Source organism: Pinus tabuliformis, chromosome 2_2 (genome assembly GCF_031772625.1).
Source record: "Pinus tabuliformis cultivar Carrire ecotype Pingquan chromosome 2_2, CPIR1, whole genome shotgun sequence".
NCBI classification, from domain to species: domain Eukaryota; kingdom Viridiplantae; phylum Streptophyta; class Pinopsida; order Pinales; family Pinaceae; genus Pinus; species Pinus tabuliformis.
The window spans coordinates 790,708,165-790,731,974 of record NC_142300.1 but is presented as its reverse complement, the minus strand read 5'-3'; the positions used below and the strand labels follow the sequence as shown (position 1 = coordinate 790,731,974).

General features: G+C 38.7%; 1 protein-coding gene across 1 annotated transcript in view; it reads right to left on the bottom strand.

Moving 5' to 3' along the window:
* Positions 1-1,108: 1,108 nt before the first annotated feature.
* Positions 1,109-23,810, bottom strand: part of LOC149195063 (structural maintenance of chromosomes protein 2-like) — a 254,764-nt gene continuing 232,062 nt past the window's right edge. Inside the window, exons 8-11 of the mRNA XM_089407881.1 lie at positions 3,063-3,158; positions 2,428-2,982; positions 1,771-2,224; positions 1,109-1,639 (exon numbers count right to left, since the gene is read on the bottom strand). Of these exons, the coding sequence (XP_089264007.1) occupies positions 1,329-1,639; positions 1,771-2,224; positions 2,428-2,982; positions 3,063-3,158 (1,416 nt within the window). The 3' untranslated portion in view covers positions 1,109-1,328. The remainder of the gene's footprint in view (positions 1,640-1,770; positions 2,225-2,427; positions 2,983-3,062; positions 3,159-23,810) is intronic.

Below are 23,810 nucleotides of genomic sequence, written 5' to 3'. Positions count from 1 at the left end.
ATAACTCCACAAATCAAATCATATTATTCATTCAAGTTGTTCATTATTATATACAAGAGGGAGAGACTGTTCAGTTCATCTCCCGATGACTCTTCATCTTCTCTATTATTTATTTACACTAATTACAGTTGTTCACCCAATCCCTATGATTAGGTGTCAATAGTGTTGAACTTTGATAGCTCTAGTTTTGCCCTCATCAGTTACCCATAAACTAGTTGATTTGTGTGGGGAGGTGGTAAGTTCATGTACTAATATAGGTTACCACTTGTGGAGATGCTTGGCTGTGAATTACAAGAATTTGAAGTAGCATTGATTAGAGACGCCTTGATAAATTCCTTTAGCTCATTTATCTATTCCAACAATGTTGTCTTGGTTTTCTATACTATTGTGTTTATTTTTTGCTTCAAAGTATCATGGGTCTCTATAATTCTTTCTCCAGTTGGTCATCTTTTGCATAAATTCATTCTTGATGTCTTCATCTTTTGCATAAATTCATTCTTGATGTCTTCTTACCTTGGAGAACTTACCCTGTGGTTTTTTTTGATCCAATTTGGAATTTATATGTCTTTTGCCTAGTTAATGGAGGAATATCTTTGTGCTCAATTCTGATGGTTAATTTATGGTTGTGCATTGTACAACTTATTAATTGCTAGTATGGATGGAGTATGGAAAAACAAGAATGCGCAAATGTACAACAGCTAGAGTATGGAAGACAAGTACGGTGGCTACACAATCACTACACTCTAGATAGGAATGCGAGGATGTATGGACTTGTTTGCATTCGTTACATGGAAACTTGATGACGGTGGCTGAGTGTAGTACAATTGCCAACACTTCCTAGCTCTGATACGAATGCAACATAAGAGCCAATGACAAATGTGCTCAATAACACAAGAACAATAATGTATATGATATATAAAAGATGAATGAAAAATATTAAATGTTTTTTACAATGAAAACGCCCCATATAAATAATCCTAAGGGATGCCTTGGTGAGCTCTCATGAAGAGTTTTAAGTCATTTATTTAATTTTTATTTATTTATTTATTTCTAGCTTATTAAATTATGTACATAATACATTATGCAAAGAAAAAGTAGGATATTTATTTTAAAATAAGATATTTTACAACGTTGCCAGCAAAATATAGCATTGGATTTAGGAGACTGTCCTTTAGTGCTAGAAACCCTGTTCTGGTCTAATACTACTGAAACTTGACAAGATGAGCTCTATTTAAGGAAGACGATTTCTACAATGTTGCCAGCACTAATGGAGTATCAGTTTCCAACCGGTATTACAGGATGCCAGTTCCATGGTTGTCATGAATGACTTAGTTGGTCTGCAACCTGGTCTTCTTTGAAATCTTGTTTTTACTGACAGTGTGGCTTTGAATATGTTTTGTGCATCCATCTACTCTGCTCACTTGAATAATCCTATCACAATGTCTTTGGAAGGTAATATTATGACTCACACAGATTACCTGATTATCTTCACCAATAACATTTTTTATCAACTTTGCCACACTTTGTTGATTCTGTTCATCTAATGCTGCATCGATTTCATCCATGAGATAAACAGAGGACTGGCTGCATTTTGCCACCATTAGAATAAACGCAAGGCTTAGAACTGTTCTCTGGCCACCTACACAAAAAAATTATGACTTTGTTAGTCAATCTGAGGTAAAACATGCTGGGTAAAGGGAAGATACTTTTTGGCAAGGAGTTGATCAGATTTACTAAGCTTTCCTAACAACTCAAGAAAAAGCATGTCACCTGAGAGTTCTTGAAGATTGCTCTTCCATTCCTCAAATACACCTTCAGATCCTGTTTTACTGTTGGAGAAAGAAAATTTAATTCCATCCTCCACAAACTGTCCAATTTTGATCAGGTCAACCCTCTTTGTTGGCAAAAACATTTTACAGCAATCTACAAAAGACTGCCGGATTTCCTTATAAGTAGTTTCATTAGCAATTTGCACCTTGCTCCTTGTATTTTCAATGCCCTCTGTCAATATGTCTATAGACTCTGCTATAGATATCCATCTCTCTTTGAAGAGTTCAAGTTTCCCCATCTGCTCATTGAAAGCAACTTTCTCATCTAGGGAAATCTGTGTCTCTTGTAGTTTTAGCTTCTTCAGATCTTCCATCATACTACTCAATTTTCTCTTCTTGTTGTAATAATCACTTTTATTTAGAATCTTCTCTTTGCACAGAGAAGAGAAATCTACCTGCAAGAATATTGTTTCAGTTACAGCCCAATCCAAGGAAATTACATTGTCAAATGCTTATCAATAATAACTTACATCACTCCTGTTAGTTCATCATTTATGTTATCCTTTCATAATTTTCCTTCTAATCATGGAACATTTGTTCATGATCACAAACTCCTATATTTCAAAATTCAAACTTAAGAAAAGGTTTCCAAGAATACCTCTGCTAGTGGTAAGTTTTCCAGCTCCTTTTCATCCTTTCCAGCATCTGACCTTAGATTTAATATGCAATTCCTCATCAATTGGATATTCCCTTGCATTTCAGAGATAATGAGCTTGTCATGATTCATGGCTTCTGTCTGAGCAGAAAATTCTGAAGATCTTTCTTCCTCTTCTTTCTTTACATCTTCAATCTTATTTTCTACTATTGCAAGTTTTTTTGCAAGAAGTTGAATCTCATCCTCATAGACATGAACAGTTTTGATCAATTCATCAGTCTTTAGCACTTCATATTGCAACTTCTTTTTCTCCGCCCTGATCTTTTCTTGTCTGTACAGCGTATCATCTAGAATACCCTGAAGAATTACTTCTTCATCCTTCGCCATTTGAAGTGCCTGATCCAGAACTTTTACAGCTTCAATGGAGTGGTTTGTTGGTTTCACAGCATCCAGTTGTTTTGTTCTGGTTTCCATCTCTCTTTTAAGAAAAGCAGAGAGTTCCTGATTCTCTGCAAGCTTAATCTTCTGTCTATTTAGATTGTTTCCCAGCTCCTTGATCTAGATACAAAATTAATTCCATTAGCTATGAATGTGAAGACACTGACCATAAAAGCTCTCATCAAAACTAAGAATAGCACCTGCTCCTCAATAGTACTGATTTCTTGGATAAACCCTTCCTTCTCTTTACTGAGAGCTTCAAATTTGACCATTGATGTTTCTAATTCTTCCATTTCCTGTAAAAAAAATACAACTTTTAATGATTATTATAAATGCGGAATATAGTGTTGGAAACACTGAAAGGCGGATGAATCAGTATTTCACTTCAATTAGTTAATTTTAATATTCAGATCATTAAATAACATTAACATCAGATCAAAATATAAATTAGCATCACATCACAAGAACAGTTAATAACACCATTCAACAATTCACAACATCAAAGACACTACACGAGATTTTTAGGTGGAAACACTTCCGGGAGAAAAACCACCAAACGCTTTTTAGGTCTTTAAAGATTACATCAACAAGAAGCTCCAACTTCCAAGATTCTCCAGCAACAACTAGAAGGAGGCTCCAACCCACTGATTTATCAGCTCCAACTTGCCCTAGCACCACCCAGCCACCCTGAGGTGTTCTCAAGCTCCAATCTGAAGGAGACTTCACTCTCTGCCTTGCACCACCCTGCCACCCTAAAGATAGAAGATAAAGAAAGATAGATTACACTGAATATGCTGCTCAGCCACTACTATCATAACACTGTTGTTCTGCTCTTGTCATATCATTATCACAATACTGTGTAAATGTCACTGTTGCTCAATATCGATATAAACAACATCAAGTAATCTGTTGACTTTGTAGATCTGCAAGACCGTGACAACGTTATCAACAGCAATATCAACTCTTTCTGCCCAGAAGATCAAACCCTAGAAGCATAAATAACTTTGTTAAATCCACTGCCACAACAGCTTTGCTCAAGACATATACGTGTCTTTGTTAAACCTTAGTAGCAAACTTTACTCAGACCAGTAGCACTCAACATTCTCTATTTATTAATATCATCAAACTATCATTCAACCAACAGCCTGGCTTTTGCACAATATTTAGTTGTAAACTCAACAGTGCCTTGACTCTCAATCTTAGTCTTCAATATCAAATCTTAGCCGCAGAACCATTATCATTAGCATACCCCAGTCACTCTATTAACAACATTAATCATTCTAGCTCCTCAATACATCAACCTATCAACTCACAGCAGCAACCTCTAACTCACAAGCACACTCAACAATAGCATATGCAAGTCACGTGCTTGAAACCCTAGCAGCATATCAAACTCTAGTAGGCTCACTGACACAACAAACCATTCTGGCCAAATAGACCAGCAACATGCTATGAAATTTGAAATACTGTTGCAGTTAACTGGTTATTATTCACATATCAATTTAGATTATTTGTCTGCTACAAAATAGTTGTGGCAAATACTGACACTATTGCAACTTCACTGAAAATACATTACCATAGGAATTGAGAAATTTATAGCGCACAAAAAAATAATGGACACCAATATTTTTTAACAAATGTCCCTGGAAAAGCCCCAGTGTGGGGAAAACCTATTCTGCAGACGAGTTATTTTACTAATTCTTCAGCAAAATGTGTGATGGAGAAATTACAATTGTTTGTCATAAATTGGCAAACCTCCAGAAAATTATTTATACCAATTCTGCGAGTTGATCTATCCTCCTGGAAGCAATTTGGCCTCCTTTGAGCAATTTGGCCTCCCTCTGGCTCCTGATCTGCTCACACGTGTGGCCTTGGCTCTGGTAAACTCACACTATTGAGGAAATAATTCGGCCTCCCTCTGGATTTCAATGTCTATTGGAAAAATCGACTTTCCTGTGCAAATTGATCTCTCCTACAATCTCTCCTTGCTCCTGCAAATCGTCCTCCTGGAGAAATTTGCACTGCCAACTAGGGTAATTCGTGTTGAAATGTGTAGCTATGTTCAGTCTTCATAATATCTTATGTATTCTTGATTTTATATATTGGATGTAAAAGAGAGAAAAAAAAAATTATTGTTATTTTTATAGCATGGGTTTCATGCTCAAAGTCAATTTGTTTTAGGTCAAAGCACCCATTGTGTGATTCTAGGGTTTTTCATCATTATACAAAGTCAAAAGAGTTATTGTCATGTGTAATAGGCCCTATTGGGCATTTTGTAACAAGTCAAAAGAATTTATTTGAGTCAAAAGTGTAAAAATACCCCTCCAAGACCAAGTCGGCCTCATTAGGGCTAATCGTCCTCCTTGGAAGCATATATAAGTGATCATTCAACCTCTTTTGAAGCCGTCAATCAGATTCGATCATGGAAGGGAAGACAAGAAGCAAGAAGGCAAGAGAAGGACTGGAAGAGAAAAGGAAAGATGAAAATTTGATATTTCTCTCTATCTATCACACGTGAAACGAAGGTTAGGGTTTCTACAGCTACAAGGATGAAATTTATGAACTATAATAGAAGGGACGAAATCTGAAGTAAAGAAGTCAAATTAATCATATACAAGCCTTTGAAGAAGAAGCAACCCAAGTGAAGGAAGAAGGAAGCCTAAAAGAACCCTAATCACCCACACATGCAAAGTTGCAGCTAATTGCAGGAGGATCGAAGTTGCAGGACTGCAATGAGGGCCGAAGTTTGTTGAAGGAGGATGAAGTTGAGCATTTGGAAGAGATTTGACTTGGTTTGACTTGGTCAAGAGAAGTACATCCTCAAGAGGGTTGACTTGGTCTTGGAAGGGTCTTTGTCTTCGGTCTAAGGGAATTGGAATTTGACATTTGAAGATTCTACAAGAAGAGAAGAGATTTTTGTGGGTTTTCCTCTCTAGGCCCTGGCTAGCAGCCTATATCTTATGTCCATTTGTTCTATTGATCTTCATGTTTTGGTAGTTGTTTGATGATAAGAACACTATAATAATAAGAGAAGAAGAAGTTAATCATAATGAAAAAGTAAAAGAATATCATAAGCAGTTATCAAGTTATAGAGAAATCACTTCAATTTCAGCCCTATTGATTTCTCAACATGGTATCAGAGCCAAGGTTGACAGAGGGCATATGAAGATCACTACCTCCTTGAAGAAGTCATTGAAGTTATCATTGAAGCTGTTTTCTATCATGACAAAACATCTCCAACAAAGTATCAAAGCATTTGGAGATCCCTTAGTGTCTATCAAGAACTATATGATCAAGACCTCCTCTACAAAGAATTTGAATGAAGGACTATTCTCAGTGCTTACAGGTACTTTTGAAGATGACAACATATGGGTAATTGAAAGTGAAGCTTCTAGACATATGACAGGTGAACATGGACAACTAAAGACCCTATCGAAAGGAATATCTTCTCATTCAGTCGAACTTGGAGATAGAAAGAGTTATGCAGTAAGAGGAATTGGATCAACCACATTGAAGCTGGAAGATGGAGGAAACATACATCTCAACAACATCCTATATGTCCCAAGTTTGAAGTTGTTAATTTATGGTATGTTCTATGCTTAGAGCAGTTTACTTATTTTTCTTATTATTATCCACTGATTAGCAATCACATGTACATTAAGTAAAGTGCAGATAGAACATTAAACGATCGACACAAAACAAGCCAAGACCAAAGACACAAGATGTGGCGGCTAGCCAGGGACAAACCCCAATATGGGGAAACCCTTTGATCAAATCTTCTTTTATCTTCAATAATTCAACAGAGAGAAATAGTACAAAAATCTGATTTACATCAGCAGCAGCAAACCCTAGATCAGCCCTAAACTAGGGCAGTCGATATCTATCAAACCGGTGGTCGGATCACCTTGATTCCTTCACCAAAAAATGCAGCCTTCCAAGGAGAGTCAGGTTCACCTATTGCGCAGTCCAGAGAGAGAGAATGATGGTCAACACTGGTCAAACTTCCGATCTGCAGTTGCAGCCCTAAAATCTGCGTCCTTCCTTCCACACGTGTGAGAGAAGAGTCTTTTCTGCGCAGGAGAGAGAAGAGACTCTTTTCTGCGCAGGAGAGAGAGAGATGTGATGAGAGTGAAGTGTGCAAATGAGGAGAATACTCCTTGTATTTATATGCAAAACGTTGGGGTTGAATAGATGCGACTGTTGGGCTTCTGAGCCTACATAAGTTGCTGGCCGACTTTGACAATTAGTCCATAATCAAAATAAATTCATATCTCCATAAATACTTATCAGAATCAGATGATCTTTAGATCAATCCTACACCTCTCGACGAGAGGAATCTAGTAAAAATATTATCATCCATGAATAAGGTGACCCACATGAAGTTTGGCCCTAGTTGCCAATTTTAACACTCCCTCTCAACTAGGGAGAACTTCATCTGCAATCTGTCGGACTGTCACTGTTGTCCATCCATCAAATGCACTGTCCTGTATGGCTTGACCCTTCTTGCTCTGCTCTGCTTGGTTCTGCTCTACTTTGCTCTGCTCTGCTTTACTCGAATTATGAAGAAGAAGAAATGATCAAGGATGTATCATACCATCCTCCACTGACCCGAAGTCAGTCTCAAAGTGTGTACTACTCTCACTGGTCCCAAACCAGTATCATTGATCCCAGATCAATGAAGGTCATCCTAGCATAGGGAGTATGGTAGATAAAACGATGCATCCATCGATACTACTATGGTCCCTATCCTCATTTCCCTTCTCATTGATCAAATGAGAGGTACTTCCCATGAGTCCCAGACTGCATGAGTAGGATGCCTCGACAGGAGAACTAATCATCCTATCCCACAAGAGAGTGAATCATCTTGTCGACAGGAGAGCGAATCATCCTGTACACAGGAGAGCGAATCATACTGTCCCACAAGAGAGCGAATCATCTTGTCCACAGGAGAGCGAATCATCCTGTCCACAAGAGAGTGAATCATCCTGTCCACAGGAGAGCGAATCATCCTATTCCATAGTCGCTACAGGGTGTCACAGGGGAAGGTTGAACCTTTTACCCTATACCAAGTGCACCAACAGGGGATGGTGAGTCAACCTGTGGTCATGTGTCACTCCAAGAAGTACCCCGTGCCCCCTGGAGCTCCTAGAGCTCAGTACATCATACTTGACCATCATCGGAGGGTCTTTGAACGACACCAATTCGTTCTCGAAAAGTCAAGAATTTGACCTTTCCTAGGAGCCTTATTGCTCCTCGCTGCACCATATCTCAAATATAGTGGTACCTGATATCGATATGCTTGGAGCAATCATGAAATACGGGATTTTCTGATAAACGGATCCCGCTCTGGTTGTCACATAGAATCACGGTGGTATCCAATGTAAATCCAAATAGCTCATTGAAGAGCTTTCGCAACTAGACTGCCTCACAAGAGGCCATGCTAGTGGCAATATACTCTGCCTCGACGGTGCTCAAAGCCACCGATTTCTGCTTCCTGCTCATCCAGGATATCGAAGCAGATCCCAAGGAGAAACAACACCCGGAAGTGCTCTTACGGTCCACCACACTGCCTGCCCAATCAGCATCAGTATATCCAAGTAGTCTCACATCTCCAGCAGTGTATCTTAACCCATAAGTAATTGTGCCACGAAGATATCTCAACAGATTCTTGGCACCAATCCAATGTATGTGGTGAGGTTCAACCATATGTTGACTGCAAAGCATATGTCTGGACGGGAGTTCACTAAGAACATTAATGCTCCGACGAGTTGACAATACTCAGTGGCATTTCGTAAAACAGGTCCAGCAGCACTACCACTTAACTTTTTGAAGTCAAGCTCCATCGGGGTAGTTACGGGCTTGCAGTCCACCATACCGAATCTTTCCAATATCTTCACCACATATTTTCCCTGAGATAGGAAAATTTCCCCTAGCTTCTGCCAAACTTCGAGTCCTAGGAAATAGTGCATCAGTCCTAGGTCCTTCATTTCAAATTCAGAAGCCAACTCCCTCTTACATTTGTGAATGAGAGGGTCTGCACCTATTAGAAAGAGGTCGTCAACATACAGCACCAGTATGAGAGGTTTGTCATCTTCAACCTTGAAGTAAAGGTTGGGATCGACTTCACTCCTAGTGAATCCCAGCTTCATCAAGTAGCTATCGATCCTCTCATACCATGCTCGGGGTGCTTGCTTCAGCCCATAGAGGGCCTTCTTCAACACGCACACATGAGATTTTCAATCATAAATCTCAAATCCTTCGGGTTGCTCCACGTAGACCTCTTCTTTGATTTAACCATGCAAGAATGCAATCTTAACATCCATCTGATGTAGTTTCCATCCTTGTGAAGCTGCAAGGGCTATGATCGAGCGGATGGTGGTATATCTGGCAACAGGTGCAAATATCTCGTCATAGTCTATACCTTCCTTCTGGGAGAAGCCACGAGCGACAAAACGAGCCTTATACTTTTCCGTACTTCCATCAGTTGTGTGCTTTTGTAAAGCCATTTAGAAGTGACAATTGTCTTATCTAGGGGTCTGGGAACCACTTCCCAGACATCATTCTTCATAATAGACTCATATTCTTCGGTCATAGCATCCTTCCATACTTGATGCTTGACGGCATCTGAGAATGATGAAGGCTCATTTTGAATGATCGTGCTCATGATGGTCAGGTATCCCTGATACCTGTTTGGTTTCTTACTTTCACGGAAGGTTCCTCAGGGTGCAGCGTGTCCTTCAGCATCATCAAGTGTCCCCCTTAGCCATGAAGGCCTCTTCCTAGAAGAGGAAGGCTCAGGTGGAGGAGGATCAATAGGATCCATGGGTTCTTCCACATCGGGCATTGTTTCATCATCTTTTTCTCTCGGTTCCCTAGTGTCAGCTTCTTGAGAGCTCCTCACAGTAGGAAGATTGTTCACCTTGCTGAGAGCCATATCTTCGTCAAAGGTGACATCATGACTAATCACGACTTCCCTTTGACCGGCTACATAGATTCTATAGCCCTTAGTATTTTCACTATAGCCCACGAAGATTCCTTTCTTTCCAGATGCACCCAATTTGTTCCTTTTCTCTTTTGGCACATGAAAATATACAGGGCTTCCAAAAATTCTAAAATGAGATACATCAGGTTTCTTACCGGTGAACATTTCTTCGGGAGTCTTGGAACCCAATGCTTGATGGAGGCATCAGTTCTGCACATATACAGCGGTGTTTGCAACTTCGGCCCATAGAAACTTCAGAAGTCTTTGATCATGGAGCATAGCACTGATGGCGTCCACAATCGTACGGTTCTTCCTTTCCGCCACACCATTCTGTTCAGGAGTGTACAGTGTAGTAGTCTCCCTCTTAATGCCAGCCTCTTTACAAAAGTCATGAAACTCATTAGATTCATATTCAGTCCCATTATCAGTTCTTAAGATCTTGATCTTCTTTTCGGTTTGATTCTCGATCAAGGCTTTGAAGTGTAGAAACCAGGAGAACATTTTGTCCTTCTTTTTCAAGAAGTATATCCAAGTCTTATGAGAATAGTCATCTGTAAAAGTGAGGTAATATGAATATCCTCCCAAGGAGTTCATAGGCATCATACCAGATATGTCTGAGTGAACTAACTGCAATATATCAGAGGTCTTGCTTTGGCTTGAGGGGAATGGTCCCCTTTTTAGCTTTCCTTCAGCACATCCGGGACATACACCTTCTTGCTCTAATCTGAACTCGGGCATCCCGGTCACCATTTTTCTTACATCAGGTAGAGCTTTATAATGAAGGTGAGCAAACCTCTGATGCCATAGTTCGGACTGAAGAGATGTGTCACAAGACATGACACCTAGCGGACTTCCTCCGACCTGATATAATGAATCAACTCGAAACCCAAGAGTGAAGGCATCTTTAATATTGTTTTTCCATGCACGTACCTTGCCATCGCTGAAAGCCACCTTGTAGCCTTTGTCTTCCATTGCTAAAATGGACACCAGGTTCTTTTTGAGATCAGGTACATATAATACATCCTGTAGGTGGATTGTATTACCTTGATTCAATTTAAGAGAGACATTGCCTACACCTTTCACGAGATATTTCATATTATCTCCAAGGACAATTTCCAGGTTGGTTTCTTTCTCTATCAGATTATGGAGAAATTCTTTGTGCCTTGAGGCAACACTATCAATAAGCCAATTTCCCAGCAAGTCTGGAGGAGTAGAGGTAGATAGAGCAACTGGTAGATAATATTCATCCTGCTTATTGTCAACAGTGTTAGATTCATACCTGGAATTTCTTGCCTTCTTGAATGGTTTTCCTCTTCCTTGATTTCCAGCACTTTTTTACCTCGGCCATTTGACCTGCCATTTCTTTGATTGCCTTGAGAGGGATCATCATCCCAGTGTGAGTTCCTTTTATCAGGACACTCCCTTGCATAATGACCTACCTTATTGCAACAATAACATCGTCCTTTTCCACCCTTTGGTGCAGTCTTCCTTTTGGAATTGTTTCTTCTTTTAGCATGAGAAGAAAAGGCAGCGGGATGACCTTTAAGTGTGGGCATTTCCTGTTCTTCCATTCTTGCTTCTTCTTGATTCTATCTAACCATTAATTCCTCAAATCCAGGAATTATATTATTGTTGAGGAGAGTAGTCCTAAATATATACCATTCAGATGGTAGTCCTGCAAGAGTTGTGAGTGCCATTTCCCTGTCAGGAATTACTTCCCCAATAGATAGGAGATCGTTGTTGATCTTGGTGATTCTTAAGAAATATGCTTGCATATTTTCATCTTTGCCCTTCTTAATTTCCTTCAGCTTATTTCTAAGAAACAGAACTTGATTTGCATCATTAACTTTAAATAAACTCACCAGTCTATCATAGATTTCCTTGGAGGTGTTCAACTCAAAAACATAGGCCACCAAGCGTTTGTCAATAGAGTCCCGGATGATCTTCTTTGCTTTGACTTCTCCAGATTTCCATTTGTTCCTAGCAACAACGAGTGCATTTGATGGAAGCACAACAATACTGCCTCTCACATGGTCCAACACTCCGTGATCTTCTAAAGTTAGATCGAGAGACATCTTCCATCCGTGATAGTCAGACTTCTCACAGAGCTTGTCTTCGGTGGGGAAGATCGTTAAGGACCCCATGGTTCTTTTAGAATAGCTTTGACAATCTTCTCTTCGGTGATTTCTCTTGCTCTTGCTCTTGCTCGGGCTTTGTCTTCACCTCAGCTCCGATACCATGTTAATTTATGGTATATTCTATGCTAGAGCAGTTTACTTATTTTTCTTATTATTATCCACAGATTAGCAATCACATGTACATTAAGTAAAGTGCAAATAGAACATTAAACGATCGACACAAAACAAGCCAAGGCAAGAGACACAAGATGTGGCGGCTAGCCAGGGACAAACCCCAATATGGGGAAACCCTTTATTCAAATCTTCTTTATCTTCAATAATTCAGCAGAGAGAAATAGCACAAAAATCTAATTAACATCAGTGGCAGCAAACCCTAGATCAGCCCTAAACTAGGGCAGTCGATATCTATCAAACCGGTGGTCGGATCACCTTGATTCCTTCACCAAAAAATGTGGCCTTCCAAGGAGAGTCAGGTTCACCTACTGCGCAGTCCAGAGAGAGAGAATGATGGTCAACGCTAGTCAAACTTCTGATCTGCAGTTGCAGCCCTAAAATCTACGTCCTTCCTTAAACACGTGTGAGAGAAAAGTCTTTTCTGCGCAGGAGAGGGAAGAGACTCTTTTCTGCACAGGAGAGAGAGAGATGTGTTGAAAGTGAAGTGTGCAAATGAGGAGAATACTCCTTGCATTTATATGCAAAATGTTGGGGTTGAATAGATGCGATTGTTGGGCTTCTGACCCTACATAAGTTGTTGGCCGACTTTGACAATTAGTCCATAATAAAAATAAATTCATATCTCCATAAATACTTATCGGAATCGGATGATCTTTAGATCAAGCCTACACCTCTCGACAAGAGGAATCTAGTAAAAATATTGTCATCCATGAATGAGGTGACCCACATGAAGTTTGGCCCTAGCTGTCAATTTTAACAGAAGTAAAATTTACTTTCCATTTCTTGTCTAGAAGATAAAAGAGATAGAATTGCTTTGTTGATGGAATAGTTATGGTATCGGCTAAAGGCTCTAGCATTAATAATGCAAATGTAATGACCCATTTATAAAAATAATATCAAATAAATTTTAATAAATAAATTATATTAATCAAAATAAAAATTAATTTAATATAAGTCTAATCTTTATATTAAAATAAAAATCAGAAAAAGGAAAGTTAATTAAAATCAATATATTTTGACACGACATGGGAAGGGTGTCGTGAGGAAAGGAAGCGGTGGGTGCTGGAGGAAGGACGGCCACCGCTAAGAATTAGTTTATAAACCAAGAATGAGAGGAAGAGAAAAAAAAGGGAGGGGAGAACTAAAGGAGGAAGAGGAGCAGAATCTGAAATTATCCACAGGAAGGAAGAGCGCGGATTGTTCTGAGGTTCTGGGCACGGGGGAACAGTCTGCTTCGACTCAGAAGCTTACTGGACTGAGCAGCGAGGTTCTGCTCAGTTTGGCTGGGTGGTTTCGGTCTTTTGGTAACCGTAAGAGAGCTACAGAAGACATCAGCAACTGCAAGTACACAGAGAGCTGCAGAAGACATCAGCAACTGCAAGTACACAGGTAAGTACCTTCATTAAATTCTGCTAGTTAATTCTGTAAATAAAAGAAATTAGTTACAGGTTCATGAATCTACTTTAATGGCCCTTACAATCTGAAACTTTACATTTCTGGTTAAATATTTAAGAGCCTTACATTTGGTATCGGAGCCCAGTTTTCAAACCCTTGGAATCCTAAAGGCCCATTAAACAATACTCCCTGTCGTTGCCCTACTAATGAGAAAAGATATATATATTATAATTATATACAGTATTGATGACAGATGCACATGCATACTGTTTTATTTATACTGTTTTAAAGCTCAAGTCCCTAGCACAGTAATATGTTCAAGTAAGTAGGCATGCAAGAATAAGACTGTCAATAATAGTCAAATTAAGGGTTGTGTATTGTAAATTAGATTATGATATTTTTCAGAATTCAAACTTCTGTCCTTATATTGTCCAGATAAGAAGCCTATCTCTCCTTTCTCTAGGAGTACCACGAACTTAATTCATGTAATGCTTTCTATACTCACTGAAATGAAATGAAATACTCAATGTGCAAAATGAAAAGGTTTGAAAGTGATATATAGAAAACATTAAATGGTAGCACATTCCTGTAATATGTAATGTCATATAGCTTCGTCTTGCAAAAGACAACCTGCATCCTATTGTAAAAGCAGAAGAATGATGCTTAGGTAGATACGGTATCAATATTTAATTGTCCAACTAGAAGCATGCTCAAGCTGGGAACAGACAAGAAAATCAAAGTCCAAGTAGTGTGTATGAAGAGAAATTTTAGAAGGTTGATTCAAAAAAAAATTCCAACGCTATGTCTTAGCAATACTCCACGGTGGCCATCGGACTTGTGGTAACCTATGAAAACGCCGCAGGTTATGTCGCGAGTTCGAGTTGGAACAACCGCAGGCTGGTCCTCATCACCGTCGTGGCAGTTCATGTGAATACCCACGGATACGTGTGAGTTCGAGTAGTGGCCAGGTAAAGAATAAAAAAAAAAAAATTTGGGTGCTATGAAGCACCGCATATAAAATGGTTAATGTATTATGTGATAAAAAAAAATTGTTGATACATGTTATATGTCGAAGTTTCCATTCAACGCCAGCCATATATGTTATCGAAGGTCACAAACCAAGGCAACGTTTAATACAAAATCATGAAGCCGCAGGGAGGAGCCCACAAGGAGCTTTACGGATTATGTTATATAGTAACGATACAAATATTAAATAAATGATATAAAAAAAAAACTTTAATAAAAGTAATTCCAGAATTTAAAGGATACACTTTTCCAAATGAAAGATAAGGGTGGTTCAGAGGTATTTTATGATTAGCTTTATATATCAATATAGTTGCTACTATAGATAACCCTTGATTTATTATACCATATTTCTTTCCATATTAAAACTAAAATAATAATAATAATAATAATAAATTGCATTAAAATAAGTATTGTTATGCATTAGGATAGAATACCTTGCATTAGGACAAGGAGGTCGCGAGACCACCCTCCTTGACCTCGGTACCAGTAAGATCTGCCTAGCAGATAAAAATAGCAAAACTATACCCGTTTAAAAATGTGAAATTGCAAAATATATGTTAAATCTGAATAAATACTTTAAATTTTTACAAATTTCCTTTATATACACAGGAATCATTACGATGGTAAGGACATATGAACGACGACGACGTGACCGGGCAGCATCACCATCATTAATGCCACCACCATCGTCATCACCATCTCCATCACCACCACCACCATCAACACCAACTGCTCCAGCACCAGAGTTGACCGTAATAATGAACTCATTGGAAGCTTTATTGGAAACATTAAAAGGGTCAACCATGGCTAAGACCAAAGAAGAACTGCAACCCTTAACAACCAATTCAGCGGAACCAAAGAATTTTGGATATAAAAGATCAAAGGAAGATATTTCTAGGGAGCTTCAGAAAATTAAACTCCCAGAATTTTCAGGAGGTCGAGCTGGAGAACGTGTTGAGGCATGGTTAGAAGGAATGAACAGATGCTTTAAATTAAGAGAATATTCTTCTTTTGCAAAAACAAAAATTGTTGTATTTCAATTAAAAGAAAGTGCCTTGATTTGGTGGGGAAATCTGGAAAAACAACTACACCTCTCAACGGATAATGTTCCTTGGGAACTGTTCGAGGAAAAATTCCGCGCAAAGTATTTACCTCCATATTTTCAACAACAACAAGCCAGAGCCTTTCATACATTAGTTCAAGGTAATAAAACAGTCGAGGAATACGAGATAAGGTTTATGGAACTTGTGAAATACATTCACTACTTAGATTCTGATGAACGTCAGGCTGAACGCTTCATATTTGGATTAAATCCTCGCATCAGGGCCTTGGTGAACATGTGGAAACCATCATCAGTAGCTGAGGCGGTAGAATGTGGCCATTACGCAGAAGAACATCTAGGAATCCAAAAGGATGTCGGGCCAGCAAAACCTGTACAATCAGGGTTTTCTGGAAAGGCTCCCTGAAATTCATTCAGAGGAGGCAGCTCAAGGCCACCTTATGGTAATAGATTTACCCCAAGAAATGTAGGAACAAGAGCTCCCATGGCAATTAATACTATAGCCGCTGAATCATCCAACACCAGTCCATGGACATCTCGTGGAACTACTAATAGAGGAAGAAATTCGAGAGGAAACAGCATGAGAGGACGAAGCTCTTCATCTAGAAATTCACGTCCTGATTCAAGAGGACCAACGCAGGTTAACTGTTGGGGATGTGGAGGACCACATTTTCAACGTGATTGTCCAGAAGCTTCATCAAGTGTATTGCATAGGACTAGAAAGGAACCAATGTCAAATAATCAAGGTAATCATAGAATTCATGCCGTAGTCAACGACGACCAAGCAGCACATCAATCCACCGTAGTAGAATCTTCAGGTATTATAAATGGTATAAACCTCAAAATCTTATTTGATAATGGTGCCACAGATAGTTTCATTTCGTCATATGCATTAAACAAATGTGGGTTGGCAACTCGCAAACAAAATGATTTCAAACAAGTAGAAATGGCCTCAGGAGAACTCCAATCCATAGACTTAAGTGTGGATCAATGTAAAATTGACCTAGGGGTCTGTACGACTAAATTGAAAGTTTATGTCACGGCCTTAGGAATTTATGATCTTGTCATAGGTATGGACTGGATAGAAGCTCATCAAGCTTGGGTAGACTGTTATGGGAAAAGAATTCTAGGTATAAATGATGAAGGAGAAGCAATCCAAATTCAAGGAATCAAGAGAAAAGTATCTTTACACTACATATCAACAATGAAAATGAAGCGTTGCTTAAGAAAAGGTTGTCAGGCAGATGTAATTCAAGAATTAAGTAAAGAAAAAGGACCATCCTTAGAACAATATCCGGTGTTAGCTGAATTTCTGGATGTATTTCCAAAGGACCTACTAGGATTACCCCATGTAAGAGAGCTAGACCTCACTATTGAATTGAAACATGGTACTCAACCAATCTCTAAAACACCTTATAGAATGATGGCTCCAGAACTTCAAGAATTGCAAATTCAATTGAAGAAACTATTGGATATAGGACATATTCGACCCAGTATATCCCCTTGGGGTGCTCCTGTAATTTTTGTCAAGAAGAAAGATGGATCCTTAAAATTATGCATAGATTATCGAGACTTGAATCGAGCTACAGTAAAGAATCGATATCCTATGCCTCGAATCGATGATTTTTTCGATCAAATGAAAGGAGTTGCTGTCTTTTCAAAAATTGATCTTCGATCAAGCTATCATCAGCTAAGGATTTCTGAAAGCGATATTTCTAAGACTGCATTCCGGACACGTTTTGGACATTATGAATTTATTGTGGTACCATTTGGATTAACAAATGCTCCAGCAGTATTCATGAATCCTATGAACAGTGTTTTCCGCGAATACCTTGATCAATTTGTACGAGTCTTTTTAGATGATATTCTCATCTATTCCAAGAATAAGAAAGAGCATGAAGATCATTTACGAATGGTATTATCCTACCTTAGAAAACATCAATTATATGGAAAATTATCCAAGTGTTCATTCTTTCAGGAAAAGATTCATTACTTAGGTCATATCATACCAGGTGAAGGGATTTCAGTAGACCTTGAGAAGGTAAAAGCAATCATGGAATGGCCAATACCGAAAAACGCACATGAAGTACGAAGCTTTATGGGTTTAGCCGGTTACTACCGAAGATTTGTGGAGGGATTCTCCAAAATTTCAAAGCTGGTTACAACCCTTCAGCGTAAAGGTGTTAAGTATGAATGGACTGAGGAATGTAATAAAGCATTCTCTGAACTCAAAAGACGACTGACCAGTGCACCAATCTTAAGAGTCCTTGATATGGACAAAGATTTTACGGTATGTACTGATGCATCCAAACAAGGGCTGGGTGCAGTATTGATGCAGGATAGAGGAGTAATGGCATATACCTCCAGAAAGTCAAAACCTCATGAAGAACTCTATGCTACTCATGATTTAGAGTTAGCCGTTGTAGTACTAGCTCTAAAGATCTAGAGACATTATCTCGTAGGACGAAGTTTTACACTTAAAATTGACCATCAAAGTCTACAATATTTGTTCACCCAAAGAGACTTAAATCCTAGACAAAGACGATAGAGTGAATTCCTAAGTGAATATGACTTTGGAATACCATATATTAAGGGAAAAGAAAATGTAGTAGCAGATTCTTTAAGCAGAAGAGCACGGATATTCTCTCTCATACCTATCAAAGTAGATTTAAGGCAGCGAGTACTAGAATATCTCATAAAAGATAGTTGGTATTTAAGGGTGAGATCTAGTCTTGAAGGTAAGAAGCCGAAAGAATCTAAGTTTGAAGGATATGAACTAGAAGATGATGGAATCTTACGATTCCATGGAAGGATGTATATTCCAGATAATAAGGATCTTAGAGACACTATCCTTAAGGAAGCCCACAGAGCAGTGTATTGTGCACATCCTAGAGTAAGGAAAATGTATGCAGATACCAAGAAACTCTTTTTCTAGTTGGGCATGAAACATGATATCGTTCAAATTGTTGCAAAATGTTTGGAATGTCAACAAGTAAAAGCAGATCATTGTCATCCAACGGGTCTCTTACAACCTCACGACATTCCTATAACCAAATGGGAAATCATTTCTATGGATTTCATCACTGGACTACCTCTTACTTCTTAAAGACACAATGTCATTCTGATAGTAGTGGATAAATTAACGAAAAAAACACATTTCATTCCCGTAAGAGATACTTATGAAGTTGCCAACGTAGCTCGAGTATTCATAAATGAAATTATCAGATTTCATGGAGTACCTAAAAAGATTACATCCGATAGAGACTCGCGATTCACCTCAATATTCTGGACTTGCATGCAGTCAGCCTTAGGAACTCAACTAAATTTAAGCACAGCTTATCACCCCGAAACCGATGGGCAAACAGAAAGGGTAAATCAAGTACTTGAAAACATGTTGAGAATGTATGTTATGGATCAACAATCACACTGGGAAAAGTATTTATCCTTAGTCGAATTCCCATACAATAACAGTTACCACAATTCGATTGGAATGCCTCCATTTGAAGCATTATACGGCAAACCTTGCAGAACACGGTTAAGTTGGGACAGGTTAGAAGATCGAGTGATAATAGGACCAGAATTAATCCAAGAAATGGAAGAGCAGGTAAGACAGATTAGACAATGGTTAAAGGAAGCACAGGATAGACAAAAGAGTTATGTTGATGCTCACAGAACTGATAGAAAGTATGAATTAGGGGATCAGGTTTTCATCCGCGTAAAACCAAATAAGAGTTCTATTCAATTCAGAAAAGGGACAAAGTTGTCACCCTGATTTATTGGACCATTTAAAGTCATAGAAAGAGTTGGACCTGTCGCCTATCATCTTGCACTACCACCTCACTTGCATAAAATTCATAATGTATTTCATGTATCTGTATTAAGACACTATATAGCTGATCAATCTCATAACCTTCAATGGAAGGAACTGCAGGTTTCGGACGAAGGAATAATATCGGTCGAACCATTACGTATACTGGAACATAGAGTTCGACAACTCAGAAATCGTTTAATAGACCAAGTTAAGGTCCAGTGGAACAAGTATAACCCTGGATCAACTACTTGGGAAGATACAGAGAACATATGTCAAAGATACCCTAATCTGTGTCAATTTTGAAGAACTTTAAACTATTTTTTTTTTTTTGAAATGATCGGAGAATCCACAGTAGAATTATTTTCGAACCAACGTTTCGAATCCCAAGTGGGATCCATCATCAGGGTAGAAGAATGATGATAAAAGAAAGAAGAAATCGTACAATTGAAGAATGTGTTAGAGCTATGTTACATGATCAAGACTTACCACAATTTCTATGGGGTGAAGCATCCAAAACAACAGTCTATATTCAAAACCGAAGTCCCCATAGGATACTTGACAACATGACTCCTGAAGAAGTGTTTACCAGAAGAAAACCATGTGTAGATCATCTTCAAATATTTGGTTTCCCTGTCTACATTCACATTCCAAAAGATAAGAGGAAGAAATTGGATCCTACTAGCATGAAGGGCATATTTGTTGGTTATAGTGCCTTATCAAAGGCATATAGAATCTACATCAAGGAAGGACACCGAATTGAAGTAAGTAGAGATGTGATTTTTGATGAAAACATTGCCTTCAAGAAGTCTAAAGATCTCCCTATTGATTCTGATGATGAAGATCTACCAATATTTGAAGAAAGTCCAAGGGAAGAAGAAGATATTATACCCAATTATGAAGAAGGTCCCAATGAACTTGTGCAGCAAGTCATAATTCATGAAACTCGTAAAGGACCTACTTAGTTAACATCAACTCTTCAAGAGGCAAAAGGACATGCAGTGGCTAGAGGAACATTTACTCCTACTGCAAGATACACAACAATAAGGTCATTAATCTCTTTGGCAACAACTATGGGATGGAACATCCATCAAATGGATGTCAAGACAGCTTTCCTGAATGGTACCATTGATGAAGTATATATTGAGCAACCCTTGGGATTTGAAATACATAATAAAGAAACTCATGTCTGTAGGTTGAAGAAGGCACTTTATAGCCTTAAACAAGCCCCAAGATCTTAGTATGCTAGGATGGATTCATATCTACTAAGGATGGGCTTTACAAGAAGATCTGCGGATCCAAATATTTATATCAAAGTAGTGAAGGATGAACCCATGATCATTCTTCTATATGTGGATGACTTACTCATAAATGACTTACTCATAACAAGTGTGGAAAGTCATATTCAAGAATGCAAGAAACAATTGGTAGCAGAATTCGATATGAAGGATCTAGGGCTTATGCATTATTACTTGGAGTTGGAGGTTTGGCAGGAACCTGGCGAAATATATCTAGGACAAGGAAAATATGTGATTAAGATGCTACAAAAGTTTGGCATGATGGATAGCAAACCAATGAAAACTCCCATGATCACAAATTTGAAGAGTTTGAGAAGTTCAGGATCAAGCCTTGTAGATCCCACAAGTTATAGACAATTGGTCGGCTCTCTAATGTATCTTGTAAACGCACATCCAGATATTTGTTTTGCAGTAAATATACTAAGCCAATTTCAGATGGAGCCCATACATGACCATTAGATATCAGCCAAGCATATATTGAGATATCTACGAGGGACAATACATCACTAACTAAAGTATGATAGAAAAAACAATATCGAAATAATAGGATATACAAATTCACATTGGGGAAGCAGTGAGACAAATGGAAGAAGCACCACTGGAGGATGTTTTAGCTTGGGATCCTCTATGATCTCATGGATGAGTAGAAAGAAACTAAGTAACCTGACACGAGGATTCGAGATTTGTCGGATACGGGGATTCGAGTGTCGGATTCGGACACGTTGACCCCCTGGAACAGGACACATTAGGACACGTTTTATATTATTTTATTAAAAATATATATATATATTAAAAATTAGATATTTCTTATACAAATTCTCATTAATGATTCAAATTCATTGATTTCAAACATAGATCTTCATCTAGATGTAAGTTTTACTGTTTACAAAGTAAGTTAGTAACATTATAGCATGCATAGTACATACAAAACTCAAACACATGTCACATAAATGATAAATCAATGAATCATAAATTCTAAATTCATAAATGATAAATCCTAATGCATATTCAATTCATCAATGATCCAATAGGAGAAAGATAAGATAGTAAGATAAAGACACTGACAGTTGTAGTTTTCTCATTAAGTCATCAAAATAAAAATGTGTTACATAGGTAGTGCAATGCCAATGGAAAATAGAAATAGAAAATACAAAACAACTACAAGTATACAAGCCTCAAGGCAGTGGGTAGCCCATGACTCGTGAGTCATCAATCCTCATAGTCATCATCAAAATCAGCATCACTATCCTCATCATCATGGTCACCACTGCTCTCCTCTACATCCTCCTCCTCACCTGTATTCATAGTCGTCTCTGCATCTACTAGTGTGGAGGATGACCCCTCTACAATATCACCATCATCAAATCTAACAGGCTCTAGCACTGGATCATTGGGATCATCGTTGGCCAACACCAACTCAACACTATTCCAGACCCATATCATCAGGAAAGACATCCCACATCTTTGTCTTTCCCTTCAACCACTCTTCCCTCCGCCTGTAAATAAGACGAAGGTTGGTGTGCACATACACCATTGTCTCTGCCCTGGACTGCTTAAGCCTGCTCTTCTTAACACTATATAAATTCCCATATGTGCTCCAATTCATCTCGCAACAAGAGGATGAAGTCACCTAAGAGAGGATCCTCATGGCTAACTGTTGTAGAGGAGGGCTTGTTGCCCCATGATTTGCCCACCAAGAATAGGGCTTCTTAGCCCCCTATCTCTAATCACATCATATCCTGCAAAACGACCAGTGCCAGTGGAAAACTCTGCAAAGGCATCCTCCACCTCATCAAGCAATGCTCTATCCTGAAAAACCTGCCTGAATGCATCTTTCCTCCCTTGTGAGATTTCACCATCCATGTGAGGAGGGAATCTGCGGGAAGGTCCACTATTCAGCCACTCATGGTTGTAGTATTTTGGGTTCAATGAGCAAGCCAAACAATGTAAAGGTGTGCAATTCTTGTCCCATCTGTTGACAAGAATATCCTATATAGTACCACAAAAGACCTCTGGTGATGTCTCATACTCGGGGCACTCACTCTGTAGAATAATGCTCCTCACAGACTCAATCATGGAATCCCATCCCCATAAACGTCTCCTAGGATGGGTTTGTCTATATCTACAAATCGAAGCAAAGAAATGATAGGGTCCATGATCTGAATAATTAGATCTACCTTCTCCCACCAAGCATCATCTAGCATTGTGTCCTTCACTCTTTTAGAGGCTAGTTGATCTGTCTTTCTCCAAAAAGACCAAAACTTTGAAATAACCATGGCCCTAAGAGCGGTCTTGACCTCCCTCAACCTCTTCAACATGATGAATGAAGAGGCAAACTGTGTATCAGCAATCTTCATCAATGATAGATTGTTGTACTCCTTGTAGATAGTGAGGGCATTTGTATGATTTTGCACAAAGGTATGGATATGTCGTGCATACTCAATAATGTTACCAATCCAAAGCACATTGGAAGCAATGGATTTCAGTGCTAAGTTCAATGAATGGACAATGCAAGGTGTCCAAAACACGTGTGGATATTTAGCTTCCACAATCATGCCAGCAGCCTTGCAAACAAGTGCATTATCTGTAATGATTTGCACACAAGAATCAACACCTACATCTTCAATAACTTTAATAAACAACTCACCCATAAATTGTGCATCCTTGTATTCTCCAAGTGTATCCACTGCTTTCAAGAAAACTGGACCATTCAAGGAAGACACCATGAAGTTTATGAGTGTGTGTCGTGCTGAATCTGTCCATCCATCAAAAACAATGCTAACCCCATATGTTGGCCATGATGCTTTAATAGGCTCAAGCATTTTTTGCACCTCTTTTTTTACCTTCATCAACAATGTGGTTCTAAGCTTCTCTGAACCAGGAGGCACATACCATGATGGAGACCCATGAGTTAGAGCTCGGCACATCTCAATAAATAGAGGTGAGCGTGCAACATTAAAGGATATGAAGTTTTGATAGAAAAAAAGGCAATGGTGAGATCAAGCTCTTCCCGTTTCTCTTTTTGAAAAATCTTGTCCATTGGACCCAGTGAAATCGCCTTTATTTT